This window comes from Argentina silus, assembly GCF_951799395.1.
Source record: "Argentina silus genome assembly, chromosome: 15".
Lineage (NCBI taxonomy): Eukaryota > Metazoa > Chordata > Actinopteri > Argentiniformes > Argentinidae > Argentina > Argentina silus.
This window is the reverse complement of record NC_139669.1, coordinates 8,801,250-8,818,796: the sequence shown is the minus strand read 5'-3', so window position 1 is coordinate 8,818,796 and position 17,547 is coordinate 8,801,250. Positions and strand designations below refer to the sequence as shown.

The window sequence follows — 17,547 nt, the reverse complement described above, 5'->3', positions numbered from 1 at the left end:
ATACACTTGTAGACAAGATACTATTGTTTTATCTTTAACCCCAGTCTAAAAAAACTGATCAGATCACAGATCAGGTTGTTCAGTAAATGGACCCACCCCGGTGTTTGATTAGGAGAGACTATTGAGGCCTTGTTGGAGACTAGTGCATTTCCTTTGAAACATTCATAGGGGTTTAAACTGGTCACTGCTTCTGTATGCAGAGTTAAGCTGGTGTCTGGTAGCAGTTGATCAGGCGTTAGTATTACAGTGTAACTTGATGCTGAGGGACAGGAGTGTGGGCCTCAAACACATCTTAGGAGCTTGAATATGTTTGTGCGACGGCATTAAAAAGAAGTAGGAAACTGTCACATTTTGATTAATGTGTTATCATCTGTATTTCATCAATTCAGCATTGTGTTCTGTTACATAACCATTCTCTGTAGACGCGACAGGCGGAACATACTGCACCTTCCTGAGAGCTGCTTCTTCAGACAGGACTTAAAAGAGGTGAACTTTTCCTCCCCCCTAAACCCCTGGTGTTTAGAGAGAGGGAGAGAGAGAGACAGAGAGAGAGAGAGAGAGAGAGGGAGAGAGAGAGACAGAGAGAGAGAGAGAGAGAGAGAGAGAGAGAGAGAGAGAGAGAGAGAGTTGAGTAAACTTGAGTAAATAACACTGAACATAGAAGCTAATGCTTTGAGGGGTGTTGACTTCAAGTGATAGCCAAAATGCAACCTGTCACAAAATGACAATGACAAGTAAATACAGGCTATAAAGTAATGTGTTACAGCAGCTTGCATACAGCAACTTGTGTTCAAATTCTTACTGTTCTAATAATTGTCCACTAGAGGGCAGCAAAGCTTCACAACAAAACTATATGGAGGGCTTACCATAGTGAGACACATCTCAGTGATCTAATTTGACACATCAGTATATCAGATAACCAATGAAAAACAAATCAGATTTATGTAAACAAGCAAACCATGTTTCCCCCATGCATTTGAGTCATTGATTCTGTGTTAGCTAATGGTTGCATCCAAAACATCCAAATTCCAGTAGCCTGTAACTATCCAGCCTATCCTATAGTCAGTAGCCTATAACTAAGATCATATCTTAGTTATTAGATATGTTAATAATATCAATATAATTCTGTAACGAACATGCATTGCTCTGCTCAGCACTGGTGTATATTTAGCTGTATGGCCCTCTTTCCATTATATAGCCTGCAGTATGAAACTACATGAGTCAATCAGCTAGCGACCCTTTCCTGATGACCCCGACACAGCTTTACCACACACAGTTGCCTTGAGAGATTACACATTAAGAATGTAGCTGACAGATAGGCAGATAAGACTGGGTCTATCTGCCCAAATCAGGCTGCGCTACTGTGGAGATCTCAGATGCAGGCTTCTGGGCACTTGGGTTTATTCCACCTCAGAGAAGGCCTTGCTTTCTCAGGCTCATGGAGGGGATAGAGGGGGGAGGAGAGGGGGAGGCCTGGGTGGGTATATCCCAATCCCCCCTGTCACCTTTGGTGCCGTAAAATGGAGATAAATGGCGTTTACACAACCCTGGCGGAGGAGCCGCTGACCCTCCCTGCCTTACCCTCGCGCCGCGGTGCAGCCGGTCCTTCATGACGCCGATGAACTCCTTGTAGCTGAGCTGGCCGTCATGGTCCTCGTCGAAGATCTTGAAGACCGTGTTGACCAGGTGGCTAGTGAGCTTGAGCCCCGTGGCCACATAGACTGCTCGTGTAAACTCATCTGACAGGGACGAAGAGAAAGAGATGAGGAGCAGAGATCAGTGTTGTTAAGTTGGAACAGAGACAATGGTGTACAGATTTTTCATAGATAAGTGTATGAACTATGTTTCAATTCCATGGTCAAATCCTGGAGGTATTGAGTCATCCTAAACCCAACCAGTGCTCTTCATTGTTCATTGACACTGACCTTGGCCAATAGAACGATTGGCAAAGTTGTACATTTGCATGGCAATGGCAAAATCCTCAAGGTTGTTCATGAATTGGAAGAAGGATCTGAACTCCTCAAAGGTGATTCCCTATTGGATGAAAAAAGCACATTGATCAATGAATAAAAGCAAGACTAAAACTCAATCTAAAATGCAAACGATTTACAAAGATACCAACGGTGTTAAGTAGAGCATAGTAAAAAGCAGAGCTGTGTGTGATGTCGAAAGGCTCAGATAGCTCAGATAGTGTGAGAAATCAGATATAGGGAGGACTGACACATAAAGCAAACGACTGGATGTCCCAACACTGAAACAAAAGGGGCCAGATAATGCACCACTTCACACGACACATAATCTGCTCCACTTAAACCAGAGGGAAGCCTTTAGTGTCCGCGGGACCTTGAAGACATCAGAAAGATAACAGATCCAAAGGCAGAAAATGACTTAACCAAACAGTCAGAGTATACATACCCCCCTCTGGTATGGACACGCTGAGCTGTCAACACTGGGGGGGGGGGGATTGTAGCATTTGGGAAGAGGTCAGCCTGTTTGCAGACTTTTCTAAAGCAGATTAACCTGATACTTACATAAACAAAAACAAAAGGAATGAATCCCCAAACATCTCAGGGCTGGCAGATGCCTCAAACACAGGCCCTATTGAAGTCCACTCAGCCATCCCACAGCTACTAGCTTCTCCTCCAGCCCCAGGGCCCCTCCAAACAACCAACGCACACAGTTTAACAAATGAAGTAATGAGTAATCTGTGACGCTTTGCTGTTTTAACAAGGTGAGCTCCATAAAATATCTCTTCACCTAATGATGAGGCCCACTTGATTATCAATGGCGATCTAGCAACAGGCTCCTCAGCTGGCTGAGGATGCTCACCTCTTTATGTGCGGGTCAGTGTGCCCTGACGAAAACAAACAACATCCTGAAATGTGCAGGTTTCAATCAGCATTGAGGACTAATTCGTGGTATGGATTGCACTAATAGAGAAAAAGAGCAACAGAGAGGATTTCAGTCGTCCACTTAACGGAGAACCATTTTGCATCGCATTTTATTATTTCAGTGAAGGGATTTTTCACAGGGATTCAATAATGCATGTCACTATTTCTATATTTTATGGCCAGGTAACCAAGGAAAACACCATTCAGAAAAAGTGAGAATGACTGTTAACTGTGTATTGATTAAATCTCTATCACTACCAGACCAAAAAAGGAGCTTACCTGCATGTGCATTGTAATGAGTAGAAGAAAAGGTTGTGTGGGTGTTTGGGCTCAGTCGTCGTGGGGGCAAGGGGGTGTAAGTGAGTAGAGGGTGTGTGTTTGGTGTGGGGAGGGGCGCGGTTGTGGGAAGGTAAGGGTATAGGGGTGGGAGTGGAGGTAGACTGAGGTGAGGGGGGAGCCACTGGGGTGTGTGAGGTAAAGAGGACACTGAGTACACACGCCTTCCTTCACCTTCTCATCCTGTATGCTCAGCCGTAAGTTCTCCAGAAGGTCAGTGACATCGTCCACGTTGGTGTAGCGCAGCAGGATACGGGCGAAGTCCTCCTCGCTGATGGTGGGCATGCCTTTAGAGTAGGACAGGAACTCAATCTCAAGCACCTCCGTCTGCAGATTATCCATGAATCTGGGGATGGAGTGGCAGACACAGGCCGTGATGACAGGAAACGCCACCACCAGCTCACACACACACAGAGGGGACACTTGACTGGCTGACTAAAGCTACCAACGTGAGTTGGAGTGTGTAACCAAACAGAAATATAATATTGGTAGAACGGTAGAAATTTCAATATTGCATATAATTAACAAAGTAAATATACGATAGAATTTCAATAAGGCCTCTTTAATATGTCAGTTCTGCTTTTTGATGTCTTCATTTCCATTCATTTCTCAGCTTACCTGTAAAAATCATCAAAGTTCAACTCCGCTTTTCCTTTCTTCCCAAAGAAATGGACCAACAGTGTTGTGTCAACGTTTTCATCAGCGTGCTGTGAAGGCAAACAAACAAAAAGTGATTTGGCAATTAGTCTGTCAACCAGTCAATGATAAAACAGTCAAGAGCACAAGGATCAATCACTATATAAATTAGTGGGTTCAACCATGCATAAAATATTTCCCTCACACATACAGTACACACTCAAACACTCATTATGCTTGTCTTGTACAAACATGCATGCAAGTGTCACAATGATTAGAGCTCATGAATATCATCATGCAAACAGCCCATCATTTCATATGAGAAGGAAATAGTTCATTAACCCAGTCTTTACGTATATGTGGTTAACTGTCTCGTATTTTAATTGTCTAGTTCTATGGAATAGATTTGTCTGATCAGGAATCTGTAGATTGTGTATAAAACCTTACTGGTAAAGACGAGAATCAAGAAGAGCCAATCAAAAAAGAGTCATGGTCATGGTTACTGTGTCAATGATTAATCTGTGGCTTGGAAAGAGCAGCATTCACGTTCCAGTACAGCCCACTCCCCTGACAGTCACTAAGTCCTATCAGTCCCTCCTACAGGCTCAGTGCTGCCTGGGAACATGCTTCCCCCAGTATCAAACCCTACAGGTGCAGGGTCGGTCCAGTCCACGGTGGAATGTTTTCAGATTTTAACTCCAAAAGTGGTGGGAAAGGGATAACTTTAAATACGTGTATATATGTATTGCTTACATAATGAACATTGTCTATGGTACATTATCAAGAACTTGATCATCTTCATAATTCATCATTGACAAATTCATTTGAAATAGTGAGGAACGTACTGTAGACTTGATATAATCTAGGGATTTACCACGACTGTAATCAATAAATAAAGGAGATTCTGAGCACATCAGTACCTCTGCGAGATCAGAGAAGAGAGCGTGACTTGCCCCTCGCCTCAGAACATCCCACATGCCCCTGGGTTCTAATTGGTGAGAGCCTTGTCTATGGACCTGTGGTAGTAGTGGAGGCAAGAGCTGTTAGTGGACTAGAAAACATCTGGCAAAAAGCAGCTGCATTAGCATTTAGCATGACATACAGTAAATAAACAGACAGACAGACGGACGGCCGGGCGGGCGGGCGGGCGGGCGGGCGGGCGGGCGGACGGACGGACGGACGGACGGACGGACGGACGGACGGACGGACGGACGGACGGACGGACAGACAGACAGACAGACAGACAGACAGACAGACAGACAGATAGATAGATAGATAGATAGATAGATAGATAGATAGACATCTGAACTGCTGAACCCATCCTCAATGAAAAAGAGAGTACAGTAACGCCCTGACACCCACCCACCCAGTCATGGGAGTGGTGATACAACCTCACTCTGGGGATGACAACCACATGTCTGGGAAGGACTATGAAAAAGTCCACCATCCATGAAGTGAGCCTGCTCTGCAGTGGAGCATGCAGCCTCCTGGCGAGGTATTCAGCCCAGACAGCTGCATATGTCCGAGACACACAGGGGCGTGAAAGCTGAATGATGATTCATGCCATGTTAACTGTGTAACCGAATCCACCCAATACATCACTGTTTGATACATCGCTGCGAGCTGAATGCAGGTTACGGTGTACCTTTCATCCATGCTTGTGAAACGGGATCAGATTGTGATTAAATAAACATTTTGGAATGATGTCTTCCTTTGTTCATTGTTTCTGGGCTACTGGCCCACCCTACTATAGCCCAGAGGGTGGTGCAGGCTGCTCCTTCCCTCTGTCATGTGAAAAGTTGCCACTGTTGTATAATCACGGGGCAATTGAGATCTTTCAATACACTCTAAACTCCTCAATATGATTGTTGTGAAGGATAACACACTACGTCAGCATTTCAGTCCCAGAGGAATCTGTTCTTCCTTCAACCTATTGTTATGTCTGGAGACAGCCTCAAACAAACAAGGCTGCTTCTCACCAGTACGTCACAGTCTCTGAGAATGTCTGCTTCTCACCAGTACAACACACTGATATTGAAGGTTGTGCCTTCAGGGTTCCTTCAACAGCACATTTCACAGCAGTCCAATCACTATTGATATTTAAAACTACCACTATCTATATGATACTATTATTATAACTGCTAGTAATGCTAGTGCTAATGACATGTCTGTATTCATGCATGTTTATCTTTGGGAATCTGCTCATAATAATAGGTGTCATGTGTTTCATTAGCTTCAGGGGGAGAACTTTCACCCACACCCAACTGTGAGCACAACAGTCTGTTGACAGTTCCTGTTTTCTGTTTTTTTCACCTCATCATTTTTGGCCTGGTCTCGATGCCTCTCAAGTCTCGACATCACCTGCCTCAAAGTCTACATCAACAACAGCCAAGCAGCGAGAGCCAGTCGCCCTAACACATGTTCTCAACTGTTTCTTGCTTCATTTCATAATATTTATTTATCTTATTCAGGTTTTTTTCTCATCTTCCAGGCCTAGCGGGGGAATGTGAGAGTTGCGGCAGCTGATAAAACATAGCTCTTCCTCTTCGCTTCGTCGCTTTTCACCAGGGAGAGATTTATGACTTGATCCCACTGCTAATTACGGGCCGGTCTTTAATGTGCCGCACAATTCCTATCTCGCCCCATGAAAAGAGGCTGATACGCTTGTAATTAGAATACATGGGGAAAGCCCAACCGCAGGTTTGAATGTATGACTGTCAGGTGAATTTGAAAAGATTTGACTTTTGAACCTTCGCTGGAAGGATACCTTGAGTGATACAGGACAAATCAAAACAAAAAAGACACACCTATCCCCAAAGTGTTCAAACACCATCTAAAAAGCGCTAGTTGTATTTCTAGCTGTATCTCTCTCTCTCTCTCTCTCTGTCTCTCTCTCACTGACTGGCGCTCTTCATGGTCAAACCCACCACAAAAGGTAACCTGAACCCAAATACCACTTTTTAAGAAACTGTAAAAATAAAACATGGGGGTCCAAGAATGCTGTCAGTCTTCAGGTGAGGGCCTTTTGAAGTGGAATCTCTGCAGCCATAGCTCAGCCAGCGTCTTTGACAGCAGGCCAGTACATAAATCATCTCCTGTGCTCTGCTGGGGCAGTCCTGTGTCCCCCCCGCACCCCCATCCCCTCATCCCCCCTCACACAACAGAAGCATAGCGTCAGACAGCGTTTGCCTGGGACCCATTAGGGCTGCATTGTCCCACCTCACAGAACGCAAGACACTCCGCCAGCCCCACATTTTAACATTAAACATTACTAACGGGAGAATAGCAAGATAGCCTTTCCCATGCATACGGCATGGATGGCGTCAGTCATGTCATACCCATTGATGCCTGTAAGTAGCTCCTGGGATTTCTCACAAATCTACAGTATATTCAACACACTGGAAATAAAGAGTAACTACACGTAACACAGAGTAACCACATTTTCAAATGGAAACGGAGGATAAAGTACATACGTTGTGAGCATGGGATTCCCGATGCCCATACAGTTGCAAGCTCTAAAATGCAAGAGAAGAGGGAATGCGGGTATGCAAGAAACAGGGCAAGAGAACCATGTTACAACATGCACTGGAAGAGTGGCCATTATTATCAGCTGAAAGGCATTCAAAACAATACAAAGCATCACCACAAAACATTTGATAGTGTAGTCTACTATGGTCATTAACGGTCATTAATGGTCATAATGGTGTCACTTTGAGGTCAAGCCTGCCGTAGATGCCGGCTCTTGCCATCGCTCTACTGAGTGAGCCCTATCCTACTGTAGTGTCGGTGTGGTAAGACCTGAGAGAGTCTCTCTCATCATTCTGATCAAATCCTCGTGTTTACATCCACCGCCAAACAGCGTACGACTACAGTACAAAGATGAAAGTCTGAGGCATGTTGTACTCTGTACCTGCCACATCCACCATCACTCTACATCCAAAACATACAGTCGTACACTTTCTCTGTGGAGATATTGCTATCTCATAGTCTCTGAAATGTACAACTACTGTAATAACCAGAATACATTTGTCAATACATACTGTGTAAAACATGGGGCAGAAAGACAATCCATTGGTAGAAAGACTAAAAAAATGCCCCCCCCCCCCCTCGTTGCACGCCTTACCAGCTTGTTAGATCTTGGAACATCACCTTCTACTTCTTTTCTATCCTTTTTCTTCTGGAAGATTTCCTCCAGCTGAAAGGAAAGTGAAATTATTGAGACGTGTTTGACCATCCAGAGACACTCTTCTCATTACATGATAGAGAATTATCGAAAGTAGGAAGTGGAAGTGGAACTTCTGTAGATAAGTTCATACCACCAAGAACTCCCTTTTGTCCACCATTTCATTTCCATCAGCATCAAACATGTTGAAGGCTATCTTGAAGCCGGCACTAGGCTCTGGAAAATGACAAAATAGAGAAGCAGATGATATGAGAGAAAGAGCATTCAATCTAAAAACTCAACAAATACTTCTAGATTTACATTATCGTAGAAAATATCGTATCGAAAATCAACGAAAACATACTCACTTGTTAAAATGCAAAGCAGGAAGAGATACTCTGTGTAACCAATGATGCCTGAAACACAAAACCAAAATGTTTGACTAAACCTTTATTCATGCAAGGTGTTCATTAAGTTGATAAAATGAATGAACATCAAAGCCTGGGAGTCTAGCAGTTATGTTGAGTTGTTTACAGATTTTCAAAGTCATGCCCTTAAGATGAATAAGACATCCCATGAAACAGTGCACGCCTTCAGACAACAGGTAATCTTCTCTTTCATATTGATAACATCTTAAAAGGTGCCTCTTAATTCATGGTTGGTGTTCTATTCACACAAACAGAGGCTTTACAACAGAAGTGACCTATCTGGACGCAAACCCAAACAAAATTAAGCCCCAGTGCTGGGCTTCTGAGCTCCTTCTGTTTGGATAACAAGGTGTAAAACATTCTCAAGTGATCTGTCACTGATTGTGGATGCCTGATTTTGGTTTGTGTTCGTCTTTGTGTTCTACAACTCCCTTTGTTGTGTGACACAGAGAGAGGGGAAGAGTAACTGTCAGGGCCCATCTCGGCACACTGTGGTGGGTTGTCTCCCTGACTCTGAAAGCATTCCCAAGCTTTTGTTTGCAGGAGAAGATAGTGACTGGAGCACAGATAGTTCTGGGTGACTGCTCTGGGTGTTATGGGAAAAGGATTCAGGTATGGCATTTGCTGCAGGGAGATTTACCCCCCAAAAAAGAGTACTTCAGAGGTAGAGAAAATACTATGAATGGACAATGATAGTTTAAGTGGAGTTAATGAAAATACCACTGGTCATCAACGAGGTACATGTAAAAGGTCCCTCTAACATGGCGCATCGTAGATGAGTCAATGATTTGCTCGAGAACCTTTCTGTTGAAAACGGCCTTAGAATGACTCAAGTTCTCTGGCTTCAAAGACCTTTTAAGCTTAAATGGGTTTGTGGAGAAAAAAATCTTTAGGATTCCAGCCATGTTTCACCAATACCACACACCTTCACTCTACCCGCCCACCCCCGCCCCCCCTCCCGCCCCACCTCAAACCCAACCACTGAGCTCAAGTAGATGTTGTCAGACAATACAAAGAATTCCACAGAAACACTTCATATAGAGTGGCGGTCCCGGAGATGTAATCCAACGCCATTCTTAGGATTCATAATGTCCATGGTGATCAGGGGGGCGGCCAGGGGGACATGCCTCGACATAACTGGGTTCAAACAGCTCCCTCATTCTCTAAAGCAAGGCTTTGTTCGCAGATCAATCCAATCCTTTTTTTCTCTGCAAAGCCGCGACGTTTAACGGCAGGATTAAAAGACCCAAATCCCAGCATTGGCACTTAGCTAAAGCAACAGAGGAGAGGAGAGAGCAGGGAGAAGTCCTACTGCACAGCCAGTGTTTGAAACACTGGGAAACACTGGGATGCACTCCTCAGGGAAGAACTGGGAAGTGGAACAGGGTGCTATTAACACTGTGTGTATGGTGCCAAGCTTGTGTTTAACTACATAACGCGACACAGGTAAATGTCCGGGATACATGCTAACAAGCAGCAGAGAAATACAACTGGATCTCTGTAACAACATGACATCCAGGTAAACCCGACGCTTTGTTCCTTAAACCATTGTGATGTTACCAAATGAACTAAAACATTTGCTTCAATTGGCAAGAGTACTCGGTGTAAGAAAAACATGTTCCAGAAACATACCAACATAAAAGAACAAGAGGCTAGCATGAGCAGTACCCACAATTACCTCCTCCCTTCAGCCTGTCATTATGTGGAAAAAAACAAGCCCATATCAACATGAGGAGGGACGGGCTATTCAATTCCAACTGGTACAAGGTTATCAAAGTTATTTCTTCATTGATAACTGGCATTTCCTAGTATAGTGGCATGCTCTGTAGGGGACAAGTTCATCACCCTGGTATCTAAGGTTGCATGAGAGCAGGTTCACAATATCTAGATTGATGAACAGATAAGATAGCATTTACCCTATGCCCTATGTCCTGCCCTATGTTCTGGATTTTATGTTATATGGAAACAGTGATGATTGCATTGGTCCATATTCTGAAATACAAAGGGAAGACCAAGTTGTATTTATCTGTGTTTATCAAGCACAACAAGTGTCTTTGTTTGACATCTCTGAACAATTCTAAACCATTACAAAATGTTTTAATTAGAGTAATCAGTACCCTAAGAATAACTCAGTGTATCAGTAAACCCCAACAGCAAAGCCCAACGGTAGCAGTGGAGGTCTCACCTCGTTCACGGAGATTCCTAAACATGTTGGATGATCCTTTCCAAATAGGTGGGGTGTCTGCCAGCATCTTCTCTAAGTCCTTTGAAAATAGAGGAAAATCCCAAATCTTTCACCCCGGAATCATCAAAGTCACATGCAAACAGACATTAAGTACATCTCTCATGAATTGCCCAATATTATAGACAGTAGAATTACTGAATGTCATCAATATTTACTTATTCTTTTCCAAGAAGGGGAATTTTCATTTCAATAACAAGGAAGAGGGATGATAGTCTTCCTACCAGTCTATGCATGCAGTGCTGTAAGCACCAAACTTCCCACCTGTTTTGTGAGGGACTTCCATATCCTCTTGCCTAAAAACAGGAAAATGTTGTTAATAAGTATCAAATTCATCAGTACTGTTTTACACCTTATCAATATATTCAAATAAAAACTAAAATAGCCTTTTCCTCCTGCTCTGAACTTATCAGCAATACCATCAAAGACCACATGGGATGTCTGGTGGAAAAACAAAACAAAAACACAAAAGGGAAACATGTATTCATATGGATATCTGGACTGGCCATATCACCGGGAAGGCATTCCAATACTCAATAAAACGGTGCCTGGTCGTAAAATAAGGCGGAGGTCCCATAAAAACACCTGGCTAGGTGATTCACATCACTCTCACGGCAGTACCACGATAGCAGTGACATTAACCCCTTTACTGACACATTCAGACCTATTTCTAAGACAGAGATTATGATAACCCAGTGTTTTAAAGGGCTCTCCAGCCAAATGAAGTGTCTGGGTGGTGGGTAAAGATAACAGGGTCATCTCTTCAATGTGTACATAATGCATGTATTTGATGGCTTTCAGTACTGTAAAAACATTCATACTTAGATGAATGAAGTAGAGAAATTGGTAACCTGAAGGCTTCATGCTACAGAAATCTTAATGAAGCAACCCTGAGAAAACTATGTCTGGGCTGTGACACAGACGCATCAACAGAGGCAATGAACTCTTTTATTGGGCATCCATCTATCTCTAACAATGAGAGGCAGAAGCATACTGGTGCCTTTCCCAACAGACGGTCGGCCATTTAGCCTCTAGTCTCAGAGAATACAGTGTCAGTGCTTATTTGCAGTGGCTGGAGTTTTGAAGAGAGAAAATCATTAAGATCACTAGAAAAGACAGCCCATTTACATTGGCCGAATTAAAACCAATACTATTCTCTAAGCAAACAGGCCGTTGCTCTGAAATACCTGACATGCTCCTCTTTTCTCAGAGCAACTTCTCTGAAATAGCTCACGGATTATCTGGCCAAGATAAATTGGAGTTGTTTAGTGATCTAAAGAAAATTATACAGTGACACAAAGCAAGAGACTCTCCATGTATGAAAAATGAATGAATTGTGACATGGCTATTTTTACTGTTTACATAATGATTCAAGACTCTCAGTGTGACGACCCTGTCCCAGACCTTTTCAAACATCCTCAGGGAGGGAAAACAACATAGCTTGCTTTACAACCACAGCATAAAACCATAAAACGTCATTATCCCTATTTCGTAATGCCTTCACCGTCAGAATCAATGTGAGGAATGAGAGGAGAGGGGTGACGCAATGTGTGCTATTCACATTAGTGCTACCCACTAATCTCTCTCATTACATGCCAGGGCAGCCAAGCCTCAACCATTAGCAGGTCACACAATACAGAATTCAATCACAATCAATCAAATGAGTCCTGACAAATTATAACAGCTTCAAATGTACAATTTCTCAGTTCTTCTAATAATGTGTTGAATATGAGATTCTCAGTCATAAAAGAGAACACAAACGCCTCACAACTTGAGCCATGATATGAGTCTCTGTCTGTCTGCCTGTCTGAGTTTGTTGCTACAGAAATGAGGCGTTAAAGTGGTGCTGCTGGTGGAGATGTCTATCTCCATGCAGGTGTTGTGACTACTTGAGTCCTAGCTAATCAAAGACTACTTTTATGTCACTCATAAGGCCTTAGCATAGAGTTTGATGTGATTCTCCGGCAAACAACATTGCCTCCTAAGACTCTACAATCACAGGGGACAAGCAGTTTGACCATAGAACTCATGTTTGATTTCATCAGCTTCCTAAGTAAATAAGTAAGTAAATGAAGGCCTGATTCCAGTTGAGCCAGTTTTATTCAGAGCTCATCAATCGACTCTATGAGGAGTTAGAACGAGCTCTGCATTTAGGATATGTGGGTGATGAGGAGGAAGAGTCTGTGTGGTGATTGGGACTCACTCTTGGGCTCACTCATGGTAACAGACTCTATGAAGTTGATCGGGGTCATGTACAGCTGACCCTCGCACTCCACCGAGCTGAACAACCTGAATCTGTTCTCATGGGACGACATGTACACATCGTCATCATCCAGTTGATCGAATGTCTTAGCCTGAAACAAAACATCACACACAGACACACACACACACACACACACACACACACACAGACACACACACACACAATGTTAATACAACAATTATTCAAACAGAAAGAAAACACACATTTTAAAAGATAAACTACACTTTTCAGATAAGCAAACAATAGGCTGGTTGAAGGGCAAAACAATCAATGCACGCTTCGCTTGTCACGGAAAGCCACAGTCAAATATGCAACAAAGAAAACCAAGCCTCACTTCAAAGAATGAGCCACATGTTTTGTCAGCCCAGTTATTCACCCCTCTCCAGCCAGATAATGTCCCTACAAATGTTCAAAACCAGCGATATCAGGGGGCTAGCCTGGCGAGGACAGAGTGGATCTCTCTCTGGTGGCAGAGTGCCAGGCCCACTGGGCACAGAGCAAACAGCCCGGGGAATGTGTGCCCCCCCCACACCCCATCCCCCTCCAGCCCCCTGTCTACCCATTACACCCTCCCTCCCTCTAAACCCAATCCCTCCCACCATCCCAATCCAATGCCCCTCAGCCAAGTCCTAGTGTCCAGTTTCCTGCGTCCCAGGATTCCTGAGGCTCAAACCCCCAGTCAAGGTTACACCCCACAGCCCCCACCCCAGAAGAGATAAGAGAGTGGGCGACAGAAAAGGAACACGATGTCAAGGGAGGCTTGCAAACCAGACCAGGACACTTCTGCACGGTTTACTGATCCAACAATCTGATGACGGCTTTTCTGCAATGATCCCACAGATCAGCGTTAAAACAAACGCTGATCTAAAAACACAGAGGGAGTGCAATGCACTGTTCCTTATTTGTTTCCACTAACTGAATTCCAGAGCACTGTGTGTTACCAAGCCAATGTGTTTAATGGAGATACCCCTCTAAGCAAGTTCTGATCTAAAATGGAATATAGAACCTTATCTAGGTCCCACTCCACTGAGTAGGGTGATTAATGCTATCATGAGAGAATTAAAAAATATTTGAATTAACTCAAAAAGCCAAGAGATCAGTCATGTCCCTTGATAAATCTATTCCAAAATCTGTTAGGTAAGAGATTTTGATTTGTGTTCATTTCACTGATGTATTGTTTTGTGAAACAAAATTCACGAATCAGACCATTCCCAGTGTTTTTTACATTTCAGCACCTTGTGTCGTGGAGAGCGCCCATGTATGGGCCAATTACATTCAATGCTCGTGTCTCCTGATTTTTTACATACACGATCATTTCACACTCATTTGTGCTTTCATTCTATCATGTATGGAATTAAACAATCTTCCCTAAAATAAACGTTGTAATATGAGCAGTAATTTTCACTGTTAGTTCGAGTGTCATGCGGATTTCAGGTTCGGGTAATTCCTCGGCATTTGTTTATCAATTTAATCTCCTACTGTATGTGCCACTGTGTAAAAGACATGCTATTAACAAGATAATACTGCCCCTTGGTCAACCGTACCTTATCTTTCGCAGATACTGATGGTAATGACAGAAGCAAAGCTCGACCATCGATATGGCTTGCCAGTCCCAAGCGCAAATCATGAGGTGTATAATAATAATTTACGATACCAGCACCGGTGGCGATACATACTCCAGTTGCAATAAGTTTAAATGTATTTGTTGTCTTAGACATGTGTTTCCCCACCGAAAACCTCCCTGCTGTATTTGAAAAATTGGTCAATGTGGAAATAAGTCTGCGAAAGGCAGCCATGGTTGTTTTTGTGTCAAGAGACCGAGCTACTCTCTTTCATCGCGAGAAGAGCCTGGGTATTTCACCCCGTTTCACCTGGATGTTTGCGCTTCCCAGTGCTGTAACACAGCAGCTCACGCTCAATCAAAACTAATGTTATGTTGACGTTATGCTGGAAAGTATGGCGAGAAAAAAAAGAAAGAGGTTTATTATTAGTATAGTATCCCACTGTTTATTGTTTCTTGTGGATGAGAATTGTTTAAAAAGGGATTTAGATTTTGTTGTATTACAGTTAGCAACTGAACTGAGGTAACGAGGGAATGCGATAGAACGCTCTAAAAGAGGTGAAATTATGAATTGCCAAAATGTGTCCTATCAACGTGCCACTAAACATAGGCTTTATCAAACTCATCAATCTCACCCTTAAGTTTATGATCTCTCTCTCTCTCTCTCTCTCTGTTTCTCTCTCTCTTTCTACCCCCCCCCCCCCCCCCCCCCTCCTCGCTCTCTCTCTCTCTCGCTCTCTTCCAATCTCGTTCTCTTGTTCTCTTGTTTTATACCTTTAGAGGAAAAAAATATTTGCCAAGGCAAGTCTGAACTGACAGCCCCGCCCACTAAAAGTCCTCGTTGTCGTTTTGCACCTGCCTCGCAACTCCAGGCACTTTGAGCGCACAGCTCCAGCAGCTCCTTACCTGCAGAGCAGTGGTTAGTGCCCTTCACCCGCGTAGAAAGAAGGTTTGGACGAATAATTGGCACCACTCAGCACAACATATTCTGATCTGCAACATAGACAATTCAGGCTACCTTCCTTCTAACTGTCGTGGAAACTACCCACTATCTGACAGTTGTAACCCCGACCTCAACTGATGAAGACGTCAAGCGGTAAAGTAATATTCTGGAACGATTTCGTGTTCATAAAACATATGTCAAGATATTAATCTACCTAAGTTTTACATGTCGATGGAGAAAAATCGGATGGGTTAACCTCTGCCTAAGATGACATGTGCTAAGTAACGGACACAAATGTAAACACGCAATAAGCGACAGTGGCAACCAGGTACTACGCAAGAGCGCTCCCTCCGGACCTCTACACTGAACTTTAGCCACTCCGACACTGACGCGCCGGGAGGTTTTCGCGATGGCTGCTCTGGGTGAAGTTGGAAGCTTCTTGCACGGCATTGATGGTGTTGGACACTTCGGGTCCCATTTTCTCCTGACGCCTCTTGGGGACAGCCCAACATTATTGGGCGATCACCTTGTACCTGGTGAGCGGCTTTCGCGGAGTACCACGGCGGATTTAAATCATTTAAAAGGGATTCTCCGCAGAAGGCAGTTATATTGTAGAACTGGATTTCATCTAGAAATACTTCCGGATGGCAATGTGCAAGGGACAAGAAAGGACCACAGTCGGTTCGGTAATTATCAATCTATTAATACTGTATTACTACTTTATACATTTTTTATTTCAAATGTTGAATTATTATTCGTGTTATTAGTATTAGTATTAGTAGTAATAGTAGTAATAGTAGTTGTAGTAGTAGTAGTAGTAGTAGTAGTAGTAGTAATATCACCATCATCACCACCACCACCATCAGCATCATATGAGACTCTTATCAAAATAGCCTAAAAGCACTCACATTCCCTCGTCACTCCAGCTTCGAAATATTAGGCTAGTAGGCCTATTATTTTTTTTAGCAGAACATGGGGAGTTTTCCTGCATTACATTCTGACGCTAACATGTAACTGTTTTGTTTTGTTTATACATAGACTACCGTGTTCAATAATATTTGAGGGCGTCATTGTGAAGCTATAGCTCCTCAACCTGCTGGGTCACAATCTCTGATAGACGGCTTAGTTCTCTCTTGTGAAAATACAGAGAACAACTGATTTATTCTTCTCCAGGTATTTTGGAATTCATAAGCCTGGCCGTCGGATTGATAAGCATACGAGGGGTGGACAGTGGTCTCTACCTGGGGATGAATGACAAGGGAGAGCTGTACGGCTCTGTAAGTATTACTCATTTATTTGTGCTGATTAATTTCTCAAATCTCTCTCATTGGTTATAGTAGGAGTTTCATTGGGCTGACTTTTATTGTCCATTTTAATTACCAGCAGGTGGCATACATGTGTTCCTTTCACCAATGCCGTATCTCTCTGGCACAACAGATTCAGTTTTAATGTATATGTTACATCTTCTTATCATCATAAATATCCATAAAATCCATCTTTCCATGTTGCTTACTTGTCCTAATTTCCTCTTGTCTATGGATATGACCTCATGAAATCATGTTGTGTTCCTTCTCTATCGTAGGAGAAATTAACTGCCGAGTGTGTCTTCAGGGAGCAGTTTGAGGAGAACTGGTACAACACATACTCATCCAACCTCTACAAGCATGGAGAAAAAGGGACTCGTTACTTCGTGGCGTTGAATAAGGATGGCACACCTAGAGACGGGACAAAGTCCAGGCGACACCAGAAGTTCACCCATTTCCTTCCCAGGCCCGTGGACCCTGACCGCGTGCCGGAGCTGTACAGAGACATCCTGGGCCACAGCTGAGGCTGGGCACCACCCGTCCCAGATCAGGAATAGCTGCTTATGCTCCAGCTCTCAGAGGGAACCAGGGATGTGGGCCGTCTGGCTGTGTTAGACAGACAGTGGAGCCAGCCAGCAGGGTAGCCCACACTGGGGCTAAAGGCACCAGGGGCCTCCTCTCGGAATGCACAGGCCGGCTCTCAATGGCCAGGAAGACAGTCTAGAATGTCTGACATTGTCAACCCGCACGTCTGGCATGAGGAGGCCGTTTGTTCCAGGGG

General features: G+C 43.6%; 2 protein-coding genes across 2 annotated transcripts; one reads left to right on the top strand and one right to left on the bottom strand.

Moving 5' to 3' along the window:
* Positions 1-228: 228 nt before the first annotated feature.
* Positions 229-14,754, bottom strand: micu3b (mitochondrial calcium uptake family, member 3b; the record flags this gene model as incomplete). The annotated part of the gene is made up of 15 exons (XM_083685567.1): positions 229-259; positions 448-512; positions 1,582-1,739; positions 1,926-2,034; positions 3,402-3,573; positions 3,846-3,934; positions 4,784-4,879; positions 7,337-7,378; positions 7,987-8,058; positions 8,180-8,262; positions 8,394-8,441; positions 10,639-10,717; positions 10,960-10,991; positions 12,899-13,049; positions 14,503-14,754. 15 exons carry the CDS (start codon positions 14,752-14,754, stop codon positions 229-231), a joined length of 1,479 nt encoding a protein of 492 aa, XP_083541693.1.
* Positions 14,755-15,871: 1,117 nt separating this feature from the next.
* fgf20b (fibroblast growth factor 20b) lies at positions 15,872-17,290 on the top strand (the record flags this gene model as incomplete). Its single annotated transcript, XM_083686203.1, has 3 exons — positions 15,872-16,148; positions 16,636-16,739; positions 17,045-17,290. The coding sequence occupies 3 exons, from the start codon at positions 15,872-15,874 to the stop codon at positions 17,288-17,290; spliced, it is 627 nt and encodes a 208-aa protein (XP_083542329.1).
* Positions 17,291-17,547: the final 257 nt, after the last annotated feature.